Below are 14,767 nucleotides of genomic sequence, written 5' to 3'. Positions count from 1 at the left end.
TCAAGTTGTACACTTAAAATAGGTAAATAACATGGTGTGTGAATTCTATCTCAATAGAGTTATTACCAAAAACAAAGCAAAACATGCCTGGTCCATTCCATTTTCTTTCTCCAGTAGAAGCCGTACTGCTCATCCCTCTGCCCCACTGCTGGAGCTGCAAAATAGCCTCATCCTCTGAGCCTGCTTTCCACGGTCTCCCTGGAACCCGGTCCAGATTTGGAAGGGGCATGAGAGGAGCTGCACCCACCTTCTGCTTGGTAGTACACCTCGCCGGCAAAATGGGCAATGCCAAATCTTGCATCGTGGATGTTCTTGGGCTGTAGGAAGGCCTTGTTGTTGGTGTGGACACTGTTCAGTTTTTGCAGCATGGTGAGATCTGTCCCCTGGAAGAACGCAGACACCCTATGGGTTGAGGTCCCAGAGTCCAGCCATGGGGAGGTCAGGCTCCAGGGCTTCCTCATGGAGGCAAAGCAATCTGGGCTCAGAATGATTGAGGGCCTCTGTATAGATGGGAAACTAATGCCCAGGGGTCAGTGATTCATTGCAGGGAGTGAGGGCTGAGCTGGGAGCAGTGCTGGGTCTGCCACCCTCCACCACCAGCTCTTCTGCTCCACTCTCTGAACTACTGTCTGAGGACCCCAGCCGTCAGAGAAGTGGGCCTTGGAGAGGAGGGTCTGTCTGGTTCGGCTGGGGCTCTTTTGCTTATTCCTGGCAGAGGTTTCAGTGACTCTCAGAACATGCGGCCCACCCGAGTGGAGTTTCCCGGCCTCCAAGAGGAGACCCATAGCAGAGCCTCCACCAGAAGGTCGGCAGAACACACACCTGTGGGAAGCGGCTCTCTTCGTCCAGGAGGGAGATGACGCTCATGGGCTTGAGGGCCAGCAGGTCCAGGGTGGGCCGATTGTCGGTGTAGTGGATATAGTCCCAGGAGATGTTCTCCGAGCGGTACTCCTCCTGCTCCATGGCGAACACGTGCTGCACGAAGAACTGCTGCAGGTGCTCGTTGGCGAAGTTGATGCAGAGTTGCTCGAAGCTGTGAAGGCAAGGTCACTGCCCAGGGGTGGAGCGGGGCCAGCTGAGGCCCCGCTGCAGCAGGCTGGAGCCATAGGATCACCAGCCATCTGCACACAGCCCCATACAGATATGCCCACAGATGCACACTCATTCCTGCACACCCTCTCTCCTCTGACTGCCTCCATCACCGTCACTTTCTCCACCCCACGGCAAAAAGAGAAACGAGGAGGCTCAGCATATCATCAAGTCCTCGCCTTCAGCTTCTCACAGCCGCCTGCCGGGTCCTCTGCCAGGCCTGCCCACCTGACACTGAAACAATTCTTGTGGTCTGAGTGCACACTAGCAGCCCCACCCATGAGCCTTGCTATGGAGATGAGCTTCCGGAGACCCAGCATTGACTGCCGGGCCCCCCTGCATCAACCAGGCATACGCCCTACTGCCTCCGTTCCCAGATCCTCCAACCTGCACCTCCTCCTGCATTCCCTGCCTTGGGAAATGGCCCCTCCACCTACCACCCCCGGCTCAAGTCAGAAACCGAGGAGTTTCCGTCTCTGTCCCTCCTCTCCAGTTCCCGTCAGTTGCCAAAGTCTGGCCCATGCTATCTTCAACACCTGTCCCTCCCAGGGCCAGATGCCAGTGATCCGAATCACACTTGAGCTCTTTATGCCTTAGAGAGGGCATTGGGCTAAGTTCTGCCAGTCCTGCCTCTCCCACCTGACTGCAGTGAGCAGGCCCCTGCCCTGCACCCCCGGCTGGCCCTGGGAGGGCTGAGATCCCAGCGTGCTTGCATGTGGAATGGCTTGTGTCTTGACAATCCTGGCTGTCCAAGGGGGGCCTTCTAAATCACTCCCAGATCAGACCTCACTTGGAGACAGGCCCTGGGCAGGGGCCTGCAAGGTCAGGCTAGCCCCCCGGCTCCTCACACAGGGCGCAGAGGCCTCTGCTTCCTGGAGCCAGTGGCCCGGTCTCTGTCCCATCAAGCCCTTTCAATGAGCTGGCTCAGGTAAGCTAAATTGCAAAGCCAGTGTTGCCAGCCTGCTTATCCCAGTCTTCATGGGACTCCTCTTGCTGGTGATAGTACCGCTGAGCATCACCTGGCCTGGCCTGGCCTGGCTCTGTCGCCTGGTCCCCTCACCACCTTTGTCTATCCGACCCCCAGCCTTCATCACAGTTGCACCTGGCAGCTATCTTCTGACCTGCCTCCTGGTTACAGCTCTTCAGCTTCCAGTCTGGGGTGCCAGGACACTGGGACGCCAGGTCAGAGGAGTCCTGCCTTGCCTTACCCCACAAACTAAAAAGTCAGGGATGGTCCACAAATGCATCTAGCTTCCCCCACTACCTAAGATGATAAGCCAGCCAGCTGCAGATGAATCCACGTTACTGATTTCTGTTTCAACCCCGACCTCGTGTGGTAATCCACTCTGGCTCATGAGGAGAGCAGGTGGTCCAAGAGGGGTGACACATGCCGGGCGTCAGCCTGGCTCTCAGGGACAGCTCTTAGTTGTACTGCCTTCTCTAGACGGCAGGGCACAGCAGCCACCCCATGCAGAACATGCAGACCTGTTGGGACTTGCCAGGCCTGGGTGCAGGGTAATGGCTCCCCTCCAACTTGCCCCCTTCGAGAGGAACTGGCTTATCTTCCGTTTTCTGGAAGCAGTGGGGCTGGGATCTGAGATCTTCATACCTATTGTTCTCGAAATTTTCAAAGCCAAATATGTCCAGGAGGCCGATGGCCCTCCGCACATTTTTGGGATCCTGGGCTGGTGGCGTGAAGATGGCGGCATTGATCTTCTTGACAATCCACAGGAAGAGGTGCCCATAGATGCCCTGGAGAGACACAGGGGTGGGAGAATCCTGGGCTTGCAGGCTCAGGAGGAGGTCAACTCCAAGTTCACCTGGAGAGGCCAAATGGCTTGGACCTACTGCAGATGTTATCCCTCCTTCAAAGGCAGGAAACCCGGGCCCAAGAGGCTGAGGAGTCCGTGGTCACCAGGCAGGTGACTGGCAGAGTGGGGCCCTCTGCTCCGTCCTGCCCACCACCGGCACAGCAAGGAGCAGAGCCATGGTCAACAGATGGCCATGTGAGCCCTGCTGTCGCAGCTCTGTACCTTGACAAAGGCATCCCTCCGGTCAGCAGCCTGGACGATGTTCAGGGGCCTGGTGACGAACTCCCCTCGGATGAGGATGGTGTGCTTGGTCAGACAGTCCCGGAGCTCCTGGTGCTGCACCTGGGGAGGCAGATGGGGGCTGTGTCGCACCCGTGGAGCAGGCCCTGGCCCAGCACTCTGACCCGCTTCTGCCAAGTCTTATTCCCTCTCATGATCAAGCACCTATGCCCACCTGAGGGTGGGCAGTGCCCGAGGCCAGGGCCAGGGCCCTGGGAGCTGTTAGGGAAGGATTCTCCAGCTTGGTGGGCCAAGCCCTTAGTGGGTCTCCCGGGGGCTGAGAAAGGGGCTGGCTCCCCCAGGCTGGCCTTGGAAAACCAGGGTGAGGGAGGGCTCTGAGGCCAGACCTCAGGCATGTCCCTGCTGAAATCAGTCCCGCCTGAAGGCTGAGAGTCTAAAGGAGCAAGTGAGTGTGCTGGGCCAGCCCTCCACTGGAGCTGACAAAACCCAGAGTTTCTGAGTGCCCTCGAACCAAAAGAAGAATGTTAATAGCGAAATGTACCTAATGTGATTGCTTTATGTATTTATTTCTTGCTCCTGATTCTATTCATTTTCCACCAGAACTGTCAGTGGGGGTGACATGGGGTGCTGCCATGTCGCCATTGCAGAGGTAGCCCCTCACTCAGGGCCTGCTGCCCTTCCTCTAGGCCGAGGCTGCATTTGGCCTGGGAAACAACCAGGAAGGCTAAAGGGATGGACCCCGGACTCACATTCCAGTCTCCCAGAATAGCGCAACCCCGGGAGAAGCCCTGTGGGGTGAGGGCACAGGGCAGGGCTGGTCTGATGGGTAGGTTGGGGTCCGAGTGGGGAGCGTAGGGACTGGACAGGGCGGAGGGCGAGGACGCTGAGACAGGGCCATCGACAAGCAGGAGGGGATGTGGGGAAAGGGAGGGAACATTGGTTAAAGCCAAACTGGCCATTCCGCTGCTCTGTTTGGCACTGCCCCACTCTGCGCCCGCCCTCAGGCACCTGCAGCATACAGAAGGGAGGGGTTTTTGGGAGAGGGGTGGGGGCCTGGGTAGGGTTATGAGAATCAGGTGTCAGGGGTCTGTCTGCCTAGACCTCTAGGGCCTCCCACCAAAATGGAAGCTGTGGACACAGCAGCCCTACCTCCAGTAACTTCATCACAGTGGGAAAGGCAGGCGTCTCCATCACGTCTGAGGCATCCAGGTTCTCGAAGACCGAAGCTAGAGAGAGAATCAGGAATCCTGAGTGGGAAAGCAGCCTAGAGCGATGGGAGCCAGGTCCCAACAGGCCCGGGCCCACGGTAGCCCCAGATCCACTCAAGAGAACAGCTGCCCCGGCGTGAGCCACAGCCTCTCCCAGGGTCCTGGGTCATGGTCCCCAAGACCATGGGTCATTGACACCTTAGCTGTTGGTGAACCTGGCAGACCACTTCCTCTTGAGGGGACCAGGGCCCTGGGTCGAAGGGAAGTTTGAAGAAAGGTGGGCCTATTTGGAGGGAGAAGTCTGACTTGGGAAACACGGCAGACACTGGCGCTGGAGAGATGGGCCATCAGGCCCCTCAATCCATGCTGCTGGGTGTAGAAACCCGAACATTTCATCACTCATTCAGTCACAGGAAGCAAAGCACTAATGGAGCTCCAGCTGTAAGCCAGGCCCCACTCTACTGCAACCATCTCCTGACTGGCCTCCCAGCTTCCGGTTCCTCCTCTTCAACCATTTCCAGCTTAGGACGTGCCAGGCTGGTGGGGGATGGGACCTTTGGGTCTCTTTGTTTTTGCTTTTTTTCTTTTTTAAACTGAAAAAAATTGTGACATAAAATATACAGATAAAGAAGCACATAAAACACAAAGCTGTGTTGTAAAGACTAAAGTCAGCACCATGGAACCACCGCTAAAGCCAAGTCTAGGCTCTGCCAGCACCCACAGCCCTCCGAGGTCCTCGCAGGCTGAGACTGTGTCCCTCTCCTCCGGAGGTAAGCATCCTCCCAACTTCAAACTTCCTAGCTTTTTATTTATCTTTTTGTTCCCTACATAGAGTCCCTAAACAGCTTTTAATGTGCCTGCTTTTAAATGTTATGTTAGTGGGCCAGTTGTGGTGGCTCACACCTGTAATCCCAGCACTCAGGGAGGCCAAGGCAGGATCACCTGAGGTCGGGAGTTCGAGACCAGCCTGACCAATGTGGTGAAATCCCATCTCTACTAAAAATGCAAAAATTAGCCAGGCTGTGGTGACGGGCTCCTGTAAATCCCAGCTACTCAGGAGGCTGAGTTGAGAGAATCGCTTGAACCCGGGAGGCAGAGGTTGCAGTGAGCTGAGATCCCACCACTGCACTCCAGCCTGGACAACAAAGCAAGACCCTGTCTCAAAAACAAACAAACAAACAAACGTTATGTTAGTGGATCTGTCTGCGTTCTCTTGTGCCTGCTTCACTTCCTCAGTGTCGTGTTTCTGATGCTGTCCCAGGCTCCGGTGCCCACCTCTGGTTAGCACCCACCTTTCCCCAGCTGAAGTGTGCAGTCTGGCTGATAGACGACAGATCAGCCCAGCTGTGGCTCCCCTGGAGCCAGTGTTCTCACACGGCGTGAGATGGTGGCCCAAAGCTCTTGTCTTCTATACGGACACCCTATTGCTCCAGAACAGATTCTGGAAAAGTCTTTCCTTTCCCATTGCTTTGTGAATGATCTCTCCTGAATTCTAGAACCAGCCCTAATCTCTTCAAATATTGCCTCTGCCCCTTTTTCTCTCCTTTCCTTTAGGACTCCGATGAAAGGTGTGCTCCCTCTGCCCACAGCGTCCTCCCAGTCTCCACCCTCTCTCTGACATTTCCCACCTTTGCTCTCTCCATGCCGTACTCACAGTTTCTCCTGACTTTCCGTCCAGCTCACACATTTCCTCTCCTAGACAGGCACGGAGTCCTTTAAACCATCCATTGGGTTCTTCATTTTGGTTATCGTATTTTTTTATTTTAGAATGGAATTTCTATGTGGTTCGTTTATACATCTGTAATGTCTTCAAAGTTTCCCATTCACTGTCTAAATTTTCAAGCTTGGCTGCTTCTTTTCTTGAGCAAAGTAAGCAGAACTTCTCTAGTCTGTGTCTAATAATTCCAACTTTGAAATCTTTGTGGATCGATTTCTACTGTTTATTATTTCTGCCGGTTCTTGTTCATAGTATTTCACTTCCTTGTTCCTATCTCTTCCTGGCTTTATGCTGGATGTTGTGTTTGAAAAACTACCTGCAGGAATCATTTGTAATCTAACTTGCTGGTGTTTTCTTTCAGCGAGGACTGTCAGTAACTTCCGTTAGGTGCTTGGTGTGTTCACGGGTCAGGACACCGTAATCCCCAGACCGCCCCATGCTCACAACCTGGTTTGCAAGTTCATGCATGGATTTGTTTACTCTGGCTTACCTGAACCTTAAGGGGGAAGCCCTTTGGGGTCCCAGCTAAAAGTGGGGGATGATTGGCCACAGTCTCCACCTGTGGAGAACCTTAAGCTTTGACATTTTCCCCTTCACCTCACGAGGCCTGCAAAATCACAGCTGAATTTTTTAGATGTATTTTTCCAGGCCTTGGTGGGACCACAGGACCCTTCCTGTGAGAACCCCTAGTGATGCCTTCTTGCTCCTGTCCCCTGCCCCCTCCCTTCCCAAGGGTGCGGTTGGGGCAGACCCGGCATTACCCATGAACCCCACGTTCCCCAGGTGGAGAATGGCAGCCAGCAGCTTGCTGAGGTCCCAGCTCTCAGAGTCAGAGAAATGGAGGATCTTCATGGCCGAGCGGATGTGGGCATAGTCCTTGGCGTCGTTGAGCCCCTCACAGGAAGTGCAGTTCCCCTGCGGGACAGGGAACCTCAGCTAATGGGGCCACCCCCTGCCCCACTGCCTCCATCTTGGGGCCAGCAAGGCTGAGACACTGCCCTTCACAGGCACTGGGTAGGACCGGGCAGGGTCCACGCTCAGAAACCACATACAATTCTTTTCAGAGGCAGAATCATGACACAGTAGCCACAGCAGGATCGGGCCTTGCAGCCAGCACCAGCATCTGGCCACGGTGTGACCTTGGCCAACTCACACTTCTTCTCCGATCCTCTATTTGTCGTTCGTCCCTACTCGAGCCTGCCGTGTCTCTCTGGGGCACACTGTGGGTTTGTTCCTTTAAGAAACGCTTTCCAAGGCTCGCCATGGGCCAGGCACTGTGCTGGGCATCCAGGGGGGCAGGCAGGGAGCCAGTGACCGTGCCATGGCCATTTGCCTGTTATAGGTGCCCAGAACACAGGGGCTGGGGCCAGCCCTATCGAGAGGTGGAGAAAGGCTTCCTGGAGGAGGTGCAAAGTTGGCCCCACTGTCTCTGATGACAGAGGGCAGTTTAGGTAGAGGATGATGGGAGCAAGGCCATGAGGTGGGGAGGTAGGGACAGGGCTGCGGGGAGGCTGGGGTGGGTGTTGAGAAGGGAGAGGTCGGCAGAGGGGCAGATCCTGGAGGGACTTGGAAACCACACCGAGGAGTTTGGACTTCTACCTTACAGGTCACAGGGGTCACTGCAGCAGTGCCATCCAAAGCATGACACTACAGTGCAAACCTTCCTACAGGAAGAGTGCCTTGGCTGCAGGGTGGATGACAGATTAGAGGTCGAGACTGGTAAGGGGGGCCCATGAAGTCCAGGCAAATGCTGGTGGCTGGTGAAGGCATTGGAGCAGTGGATCCAGGGGAGAGGGTTGCATGGGAGAGATCCCAGATGTGTATAAGAGACAGCCCTATTGCTCCAGAACAGATTCTGGAAAAGTCTTTCCTTTCCCATTGCTTTGTGAATGATCTCTCCTGAATTCTAGAACCAGCCCTAATCTCTTCAAATATTGCCTCTGCCCCTTTTTCTCTCCTTTCCTTTAGGACTCCGATGAAAGGTGTGCTCCCTCTGCCCACAGCGTCCTCCCAGTCTCCACCCTCTCTCTGACATTTCCCACCTTTGCTCTCTCCATGCCGTACTCACAGTTTCTCCTGACTTTCCGTCCAGCTCACACATTTCCTCTCCTAGACAGGCACGGAGTCCTTTAAACCATCCATTGGGTTCTTCATTTTGGTTATCGTATTTTTTTATTTTAGAATGGAATTTCTATGTGGTTGGTTTATACATCTGTAATGTCTTCAAAGTTTCCCATTCACTGTCTAAATTTTCAAGCTTGGCTGCTTCTTTTCTTGAGCAAAGTAAGCAGAACTTCTCTAGTCTGTGTCTAATAATTCCAACTTTGAAATCTTTGTGGATCGATTTCTACTGTTTATTATTTCTGCCGGTTCTTGTTCATAGTATTTCACTTCCTTGTTCCTATCTCTTCCTGGCTTTATGCTGGATGTTGTGTTTGAAAAACTACCTGCAGGAATCATTTGTAATCTAACTTGCTGGTGTTTTCTTTCAGCGAGGACTGTCAGTAACTTCCGTTAGGTGCTTGGTGTGTTCACGGGTCAGGACACCGTAATCCCCAGACCGCCCCATGCTCACAACCTGGTTTGCAAGTTCATGCATGGATTTGTTTACTCTGGCTTACCTGAACCTTAAGGGGGAAGCCCTTTGGGGTCCCAGCTAAAAGTGGGGGATGATTGGCCACAGTCTCCACCTGTGGAGAACCTTAAGCTTTGACATTTTCCCCTTCACCTCACGAGGCCTGCAAAATCACAGCTGAATTTTTTAGATGTATTTTTCCAGGCCTTGGTGGGACCACAGGACCCTTCCTGTGAGAACCCCTAGTGATGCCTTCTTGCTCCTGTCCCCTGCCCCCTCCCTTCCCAAGGGTGCGGTTGGGGCAGACCCGGCATTACCCATGAACCCCACGTTCCCCAGGTGGAGAATGGCAGCCAGCAGCTTGCTGAGGTCCCAGCTCTCAGAGTCAGAGAAATGGAGGATCTTCATGGCCGAGCGGATGTGGGCATAGTCCTTGGCGTCGTTGAGCCCCTCACAGGAAGTGCAGTTCCCCTGCGGGACAGGGAACCTCAGCTAATGGGGCCACCCCCTGCCCCACTGCCTCCATCTTGGGGCCAGCAAGGCTGAGACACTGCCCTTCACAGGCACTGGGTAGGACCGGGCAGGGTCCACGCTCAGAAACCACATACAATTCTTTTCAGAGGCAGAATCATGACACAGTAGCCACAGCAGGATCGGGCCTTGCAGCCAGCACCAGCATCTGGCCACGGTGTGACCTTGGCCAACTCACACTTCTTCTCCGATCCTCTATTTGTCGTTCGTCCCTACTCGAGCCTGCCGTGTCTCTCTGGGGCACACTGTGGGTTTGTTCCTTTAAGAAACGCTTTCCAAGGCTCGCCATGGGCCAGGCACTGTGCTGGGCATCCAGGGGGGCAGGCAGGGAGCCAGTGACCGTGCCATGGCCATTTGCCTGTTATAGGTGCCCAGAACACAGGGGCTGGGGCCAGCCCTATCGAGAGGTGGAGAAAGGCTTCCTGGAGGAGGTGCAAAGTTGGCCCCACTGTCTCTGATGACAGAGGGCAGTTTAGGTAGAGGATGATGGGAGCAAGGCCATGAGGTGGGGAGGTAGGGACAGGGCTGCGGGGAGGCTGGGGTGGGTGTTGAGAAGGGAGAGGTCGGCAGAGGGGCAGATCCTGGAGGGACTTGGAAACCACACCGAGGAGTTTGGACTTCTACCCTACAGGTCACAGGGGTCACTGCAGCAGTGCCATCCAAAGCATGACACTACAGTGCAAACCTTCCTACAGGAAGAGTGCCTTGGCTGCAGGGTGGATGACAGATTAGAGGTCGAGACTGGTAAGGGGGGCCCATGAAGTCCAGGCAAGTGCTGGTGGCTGGTGAAGGCATTGGAGCAGTGGATCCAGGGGAGAGGGTTGCATGGGAGAGATCCCAGAGGCAGAATGCTCTGGGTCCACTCCATGGTCAATAAACCAGGAGGTGCAGTTCCCCTGACAGCCAGGGCACCTAAGCTAATGAGCGATGGCTGTGGTGCTGCCCTGTCCTAGGTGGCAGGTGCACCTGGGAGCACAGGAAGGGCTTTGCTTTCCTGGGGCTCGGGGCTTGCGTTTTAGGGGGCCTGTAAGGACAGACCATTGGAGTGAAATCAGGAACAGGAGGCGTGTGGGCAACTCCCTGTGTGTGGCCCACTGGGCACCGGGAGCCTGTCATCCAGTGGGAACCAAAGGAAGATGAGGTCCAGCCTGGGGCATGGGGTACATGTGATGGGAAGCGGGAGGCACGCAGACAAGGTGATTCCCAGCACAGAGGGGCTGGTGAGGAGAGGGAAAGGGAACCAGCCCTGCCTCAGGGGCCTGGCCAGCATTGGGCTTCTCTGCAGCTGTCACGGAGGGTGAAGCGGCACCAGCTCTTTTTCCTCCCTTCCATTGGCTACTGGAGGCGGCAGGTGGGCAGCTCACCATGGTCAGGTAGTGGTACTCGGAGGGCGTGCCCAGGCTCAGCAGCTGCTTGTCTTCGGCACTCATCCCCATGAGCATGCAGTAGAAGATGTGGTAGTTCCGCTCCTCAGGGGCCTGGGAGGGAGAGAGGGCGTTCCAGACAGATCCGTGGGCCATTCCCCTGAGGCCTCAGGGCCTCAGACTGCCTCTGTCCAGCCCAGCCCTGGCCTCCGCTCCAAGTCTCTCAACCAGGAGCAGCTCTGGCACTGACCCAGAGCCAGCCTGGCTTGGTTGCTGTCCCTATCCTGGGCCTCCGCAGCTGTCTCATCCCTGCCCTGAGAACTCCTGTCAGGCATTTCCCTGCATCTTGACTGCTCCTCGAAGCCCTGACACTGCTGTGTCCAAAGTCCCCAGGCCAGGAGTGATGGCACAGAGTCAGGGCTCTCTTCACAGGTACTTAGTGGCCCACGAGAGATCTGACAGCCACAGGGCTCCCTAGGCCTTCGGCATTTTTAAAACTTTTTCCGAGAGAAAGTCTTGCCCTGTTACCCAAGCTAGAGTGCAGTGGTGCAATCTCAGCTCACTGCAGCCTCGAAGTCCTGGATTCAAGCCATCCTCCCACCTCAGCCTACCAAGTAGCTAAGATCACAGGCACACACCACCACGCCCAGCTAAGTTTTATATTTTTTGTAGGGATGGGGTTTTGCCATGTTGCCTAGGGTGCCTTTCATATTTTTTGAAACACTATTTATAAATGCATTCTCATAAAAGTCAAACAATCTGAAGCATATACAGTAGTGTTAAAAGATGGGAGTTTCAGTTGGGCTGTAATCCCAGCAGTTTTGGGAGGCCGAGGCGGGAGGATTACTTGAGCTCAGGAGTTTGAAAGCAGCCTGGGCAATATAGTGAGACTTCATCTCTGCAAAAAATAAGAAAATTAGCTGGACGTGGTGGTGAACACCTCTAGTCTCAGCTGCTCAAAAGGCTGAGGTGGGAGGATCACATGAGCCCAGGAGACAGAGGCGGGGGTGAGCTGAGATTGCACCCCTGCACTCCAACCTGGGTGACAGAGTGAGACCCTGTCTCAAAAAACAAAAAGATGAGAGCTCCTTTCCACCCTGCCTTCCCCTTCCTTAAATCCCCTCCTCCCCGCCCCAGAACCTACACATTTTTAAAAAAACATTTACTTATAGCGTATCTATAAATAGTTGTCTTTTCTTTCTTTCTTTCTTTCTTTTTTACACAAAACATATTTATGGTTCTGCAACTTCCTTTTTTTTCACCTAAACATATCTCCTGGTGATCCTTCACACCAACACGGACAGACCTCCTCCTCTGTAGTATAGATATGCCATAATTTTTAAATCTCCCTCTTTTCTTGGGCAGGGCTTGTTTCTCACCTGCTTTAGAAATTTCCTGCCCATTTTGGGGTACCATTTTGGGTGACAAGTTCTATGAATTCAGCAACCACTGTATCAAGAGGTAGGAGATTCTGGACAGGGCAGAGAGACTCCGCCATGTGCTGGCTCTGTGGCCCTGGACAAGGGACCTAACTTATCTGGACTCAGTTTTCTCATCTGTACAACAGGGATAAAGAGTCCTACCTCTCATGTTTGTGAAGGTCAAATGAGATAAAACAGGAAAAGTATAGCACCAGGTTGGGGAAGTCACTAAATGTGACCTTATTTCTCAGCTTGCCACAGTGCCGAGGCATGTGTCCCTCTCACACAGCCATAGCCCCTCTGTTGGTGGCGTTCTCCCCTCTGGACCCCCTCTGTGTGTGTGTGCTCATTTGCACACATGCATGTGTTAGGGGTTATGCCATCATACGAGAGCACCCCCCCACACACACACAGGTGCATTAATTCTTCTGTTGTGGGTGCCACGTGTTGGGATCCCTGCCATCGGGACTGGCTCCATGACCACCCAGTGTGAAAGGGAACCATAGGCTCTCTTGCTCAAAAGCTAGTAACAATTTCAAGGTGGCAATAGCAGAGCCTGAAACCAAGCAAGGGGCCCCCTGAGCACAGGGCCTGATGTGACAACACAGGACATGTGCCTCTGTACTTCCTGGCCACGTGGCATTTGGGATACTGTCATCTGTGTCTTTCTGCCATGGCCCCTAACACACCTAAAGATACAGCCCACCTAACTAGCCTAGTCTCAGAATTAATTCTAGTAGAGATGAGGACTGGTGGGCACCAAAGAAAGAAGAAATTTATATGAATGGAAAATTCAAAACAGAGAAAATTCTTTTTTTTTTTTTTTTTTGAGACAGAGTCTCGCTCTGTTGCCCAGGCGGGAGTGCAGTGGTGCAATCTCAGCTCACTGTGACTTTTACCTTCTAGGCTCAAGCACTTCTCATGGCTCAGCCTCCCAAGTAGCTGGGACTGACTACAGGTGTGTGCCACTGCCTAGCTAATTTTTTTTTTCGTATTTTTTTGTAGAGACAGGGTTTTGCCACGTTGGCCAGGCTGATCTCGAACTCCTGGCCTCAAGTAATCCACCTGCCTTGGCCTACCGTAAGTGCTGGGATTAGAGGCATGTGCCACTGAGCCCCGCTCAAAATGGAAAAATTTCTATCATTTGCTGTCCTGGAATAGTGGGGAAGAGCCCTCATTATCCAGTGAGGCCTGTGGGTTCTGGGAGGGCCCCTGGGGAAGAGGGGAGGAGAGGTGAGAGAGCTGAAAGGGGGCCCCTCTTGGAAACCTCCCCCATTCCCTCAACTCCCAACCTGGGCGGGTGGAGGCCTCACCTGCCGGCAGACCCGGGACTTCTCCAGGAGAAACTGCTCGATGCGTGCGCCCTCGATCACCCCGCTGGGGTTAAAATAGATGTCAATGTACTTCCCAAAGCGGCTTGAGTTGTCGTTGCGGATTGTCTTGGCGTTTCCAAAGGCTGAAGGTAAGCAGGCGATGGCCATGATGAGAGCAGAGAGGAGAAAATGTAATATGAGTGGGATCATCTAAGAGGGCTGCTCAGAGGAGGTGGCCAAGCTCGAATTGAAGAATGTGCACAGCTGCGCCAGACAGTGATGGCAGCCAAGGGCCCGCTAGGAGGAAGACAGAAACTTCGGGGAAAACCTCAGAGGTCAGAAAGCATGAAGTGCACTTGCAGACGCAGAAGTCTTGTTAGAGTGTGGGATACAGGAGGAAAGCAGTGGAAGGTAGACAGAACTAGTTAGTAGGTAGGGCCAGGTGGCACAGAGCCTTAAATGCCAGTCTCAGAAGTTGGGCAATCATTCTGCAGTGATAAGGGAAGCAGTAAAGCTTCTGAGAGAGTGTGGGAGCAGATTTGCAGCTTAGAAAGATGGCTCAGGCTGCAGGGCTGAGGCTGATATGGAGAGGCCAAGCTGGCATGGGGACTGGCAACAGCGTGTCAAGGCCAGGACACACGGAGGCAGTCAGATCAGGAGGCAGCACGTCCCAAAGTGTTTTTGTAAAGCTGTTTCTGCAAGCTCTTCTGATGTGATCCACAGTAAGAAAGATATTTTGCATTACATGCTAGTATATACACATGTCCACCTGCACACACATAGTTAGAACAAAATACTCACTACTAGTTCTTACAAAGAGTGATGTGCTGGGGTGTTCTATTCTATGATATTTGATTTGTTCTAGAACTGATTTTATGGCCCCTTAATGGTTAGGATGCAGTTTCAGAATAGCAGCATCCAGCGTAGTCCCATGAAACAGAGGAAGACGGTTCCTTGGGGAAGTAGGTTTAAGAAACACAGCACCCTGTCTCTCTTTCTCAAGGAATCTCAATGCACGGCAGAGCCTCTGAGAAGTGCCACAGTTATGAAACCTATTTAGCTTATTGAGCCCAGTGTGGCCATCATGGGGGTGACTGGTTGGGTGTCTCTTCAAGAAAGAATCTGATGCAGGCAGTTTTTTTTTTTTTTTTTTGTACTAACTGATAGGCCGATCTGAAAATGTACTATATATGGAAAGGTAAATGATCTAGAATAGCCAAGTTTGAAAAAGAAGAACAAAATTGGAGGGCACATGCTCTCTGGTTGCACCGCTTCCTATAAAGCTACAGAAATCAAGACACTGGAGCACTGGTGAAAGGATAGACAGAGAGAGGAATTGAAGAGAATAGAGAATCCAGGAACAGTCCCTTACACGGATGGTCAATTGATTTTAGACAGGGGTGCAAAGGTAAGTCGATAGAGAAAAAATAGTCTTTTTGACAAATAAGACTGGAACAATAGAGTATCTACATGCAAAACCAAAAAAAAAAAAAAAAAA

At 53.2% G+C, this 14,767-nt stretch overlaps 1 protein-coding gene across 1 annotated transcript in view; it reads right to left on the bottom strand.

Moving 5' to 3' along the window:
* Positions 1–14,767, bottom strand: part of MYO7B (myosin VIIB) — a 90,684-nt gene that overhangs the window by 63,132 nt on the left and 12,785 nt on the right. The window contains exons 6-13 of the mRNA XM_011980508.1: positions 13,270–13,412; positions 10,536–10,649; positions 8,958–9,111; positions 4,290–4,366; positions 3,123–3,242; positions 2,699–2,841; positions 823–1,033; positions 248–383 (exon numbers count right to left, since the gene is read on the bottom strand). Coding sequence (XP_011835898.1) covers positions 248–383; positions 823–1,033; positions 2,699–2,841; positions 3,123–3,242; positions 4,290–4,366; positions 8,958–9,111; positions 10,536–10,649; positions 13,270–13,412 — 1,098 coding nt within the window. The remainder of the gene's footprint in view (positions 1–247; positions 384–822; positions 1,034–2,698; positions 2,842–3,122; positions 3,243–4,289; positions 4,367–8,957; positions 9,112–10,535; positions 10,650–13,269; positions 13,413–14,767) is intronic.

Source organism: Mandrillus leucophaeus, unplaced genomic scaffold, assembly GCF_000951045.1.
Source record: "Mandrillus leucophaeus isolate KB7577 unplaced genomic scaffold, Mleu.le_1.0 Scaffold213, whole genome shotgun sequence".
Taxonomy (NCBI): Eukaryota; Metazoa; Chordata; class Mammalia; order Primates; family Cercopithecidae; genus Mandrillus; species Mandrillus leucophaeus.
The sequence above is the reverse complement of the archived record's forward strand: the minus strand, read 5'-3'. Positions and strand labels throughout refer to the sequence as shown.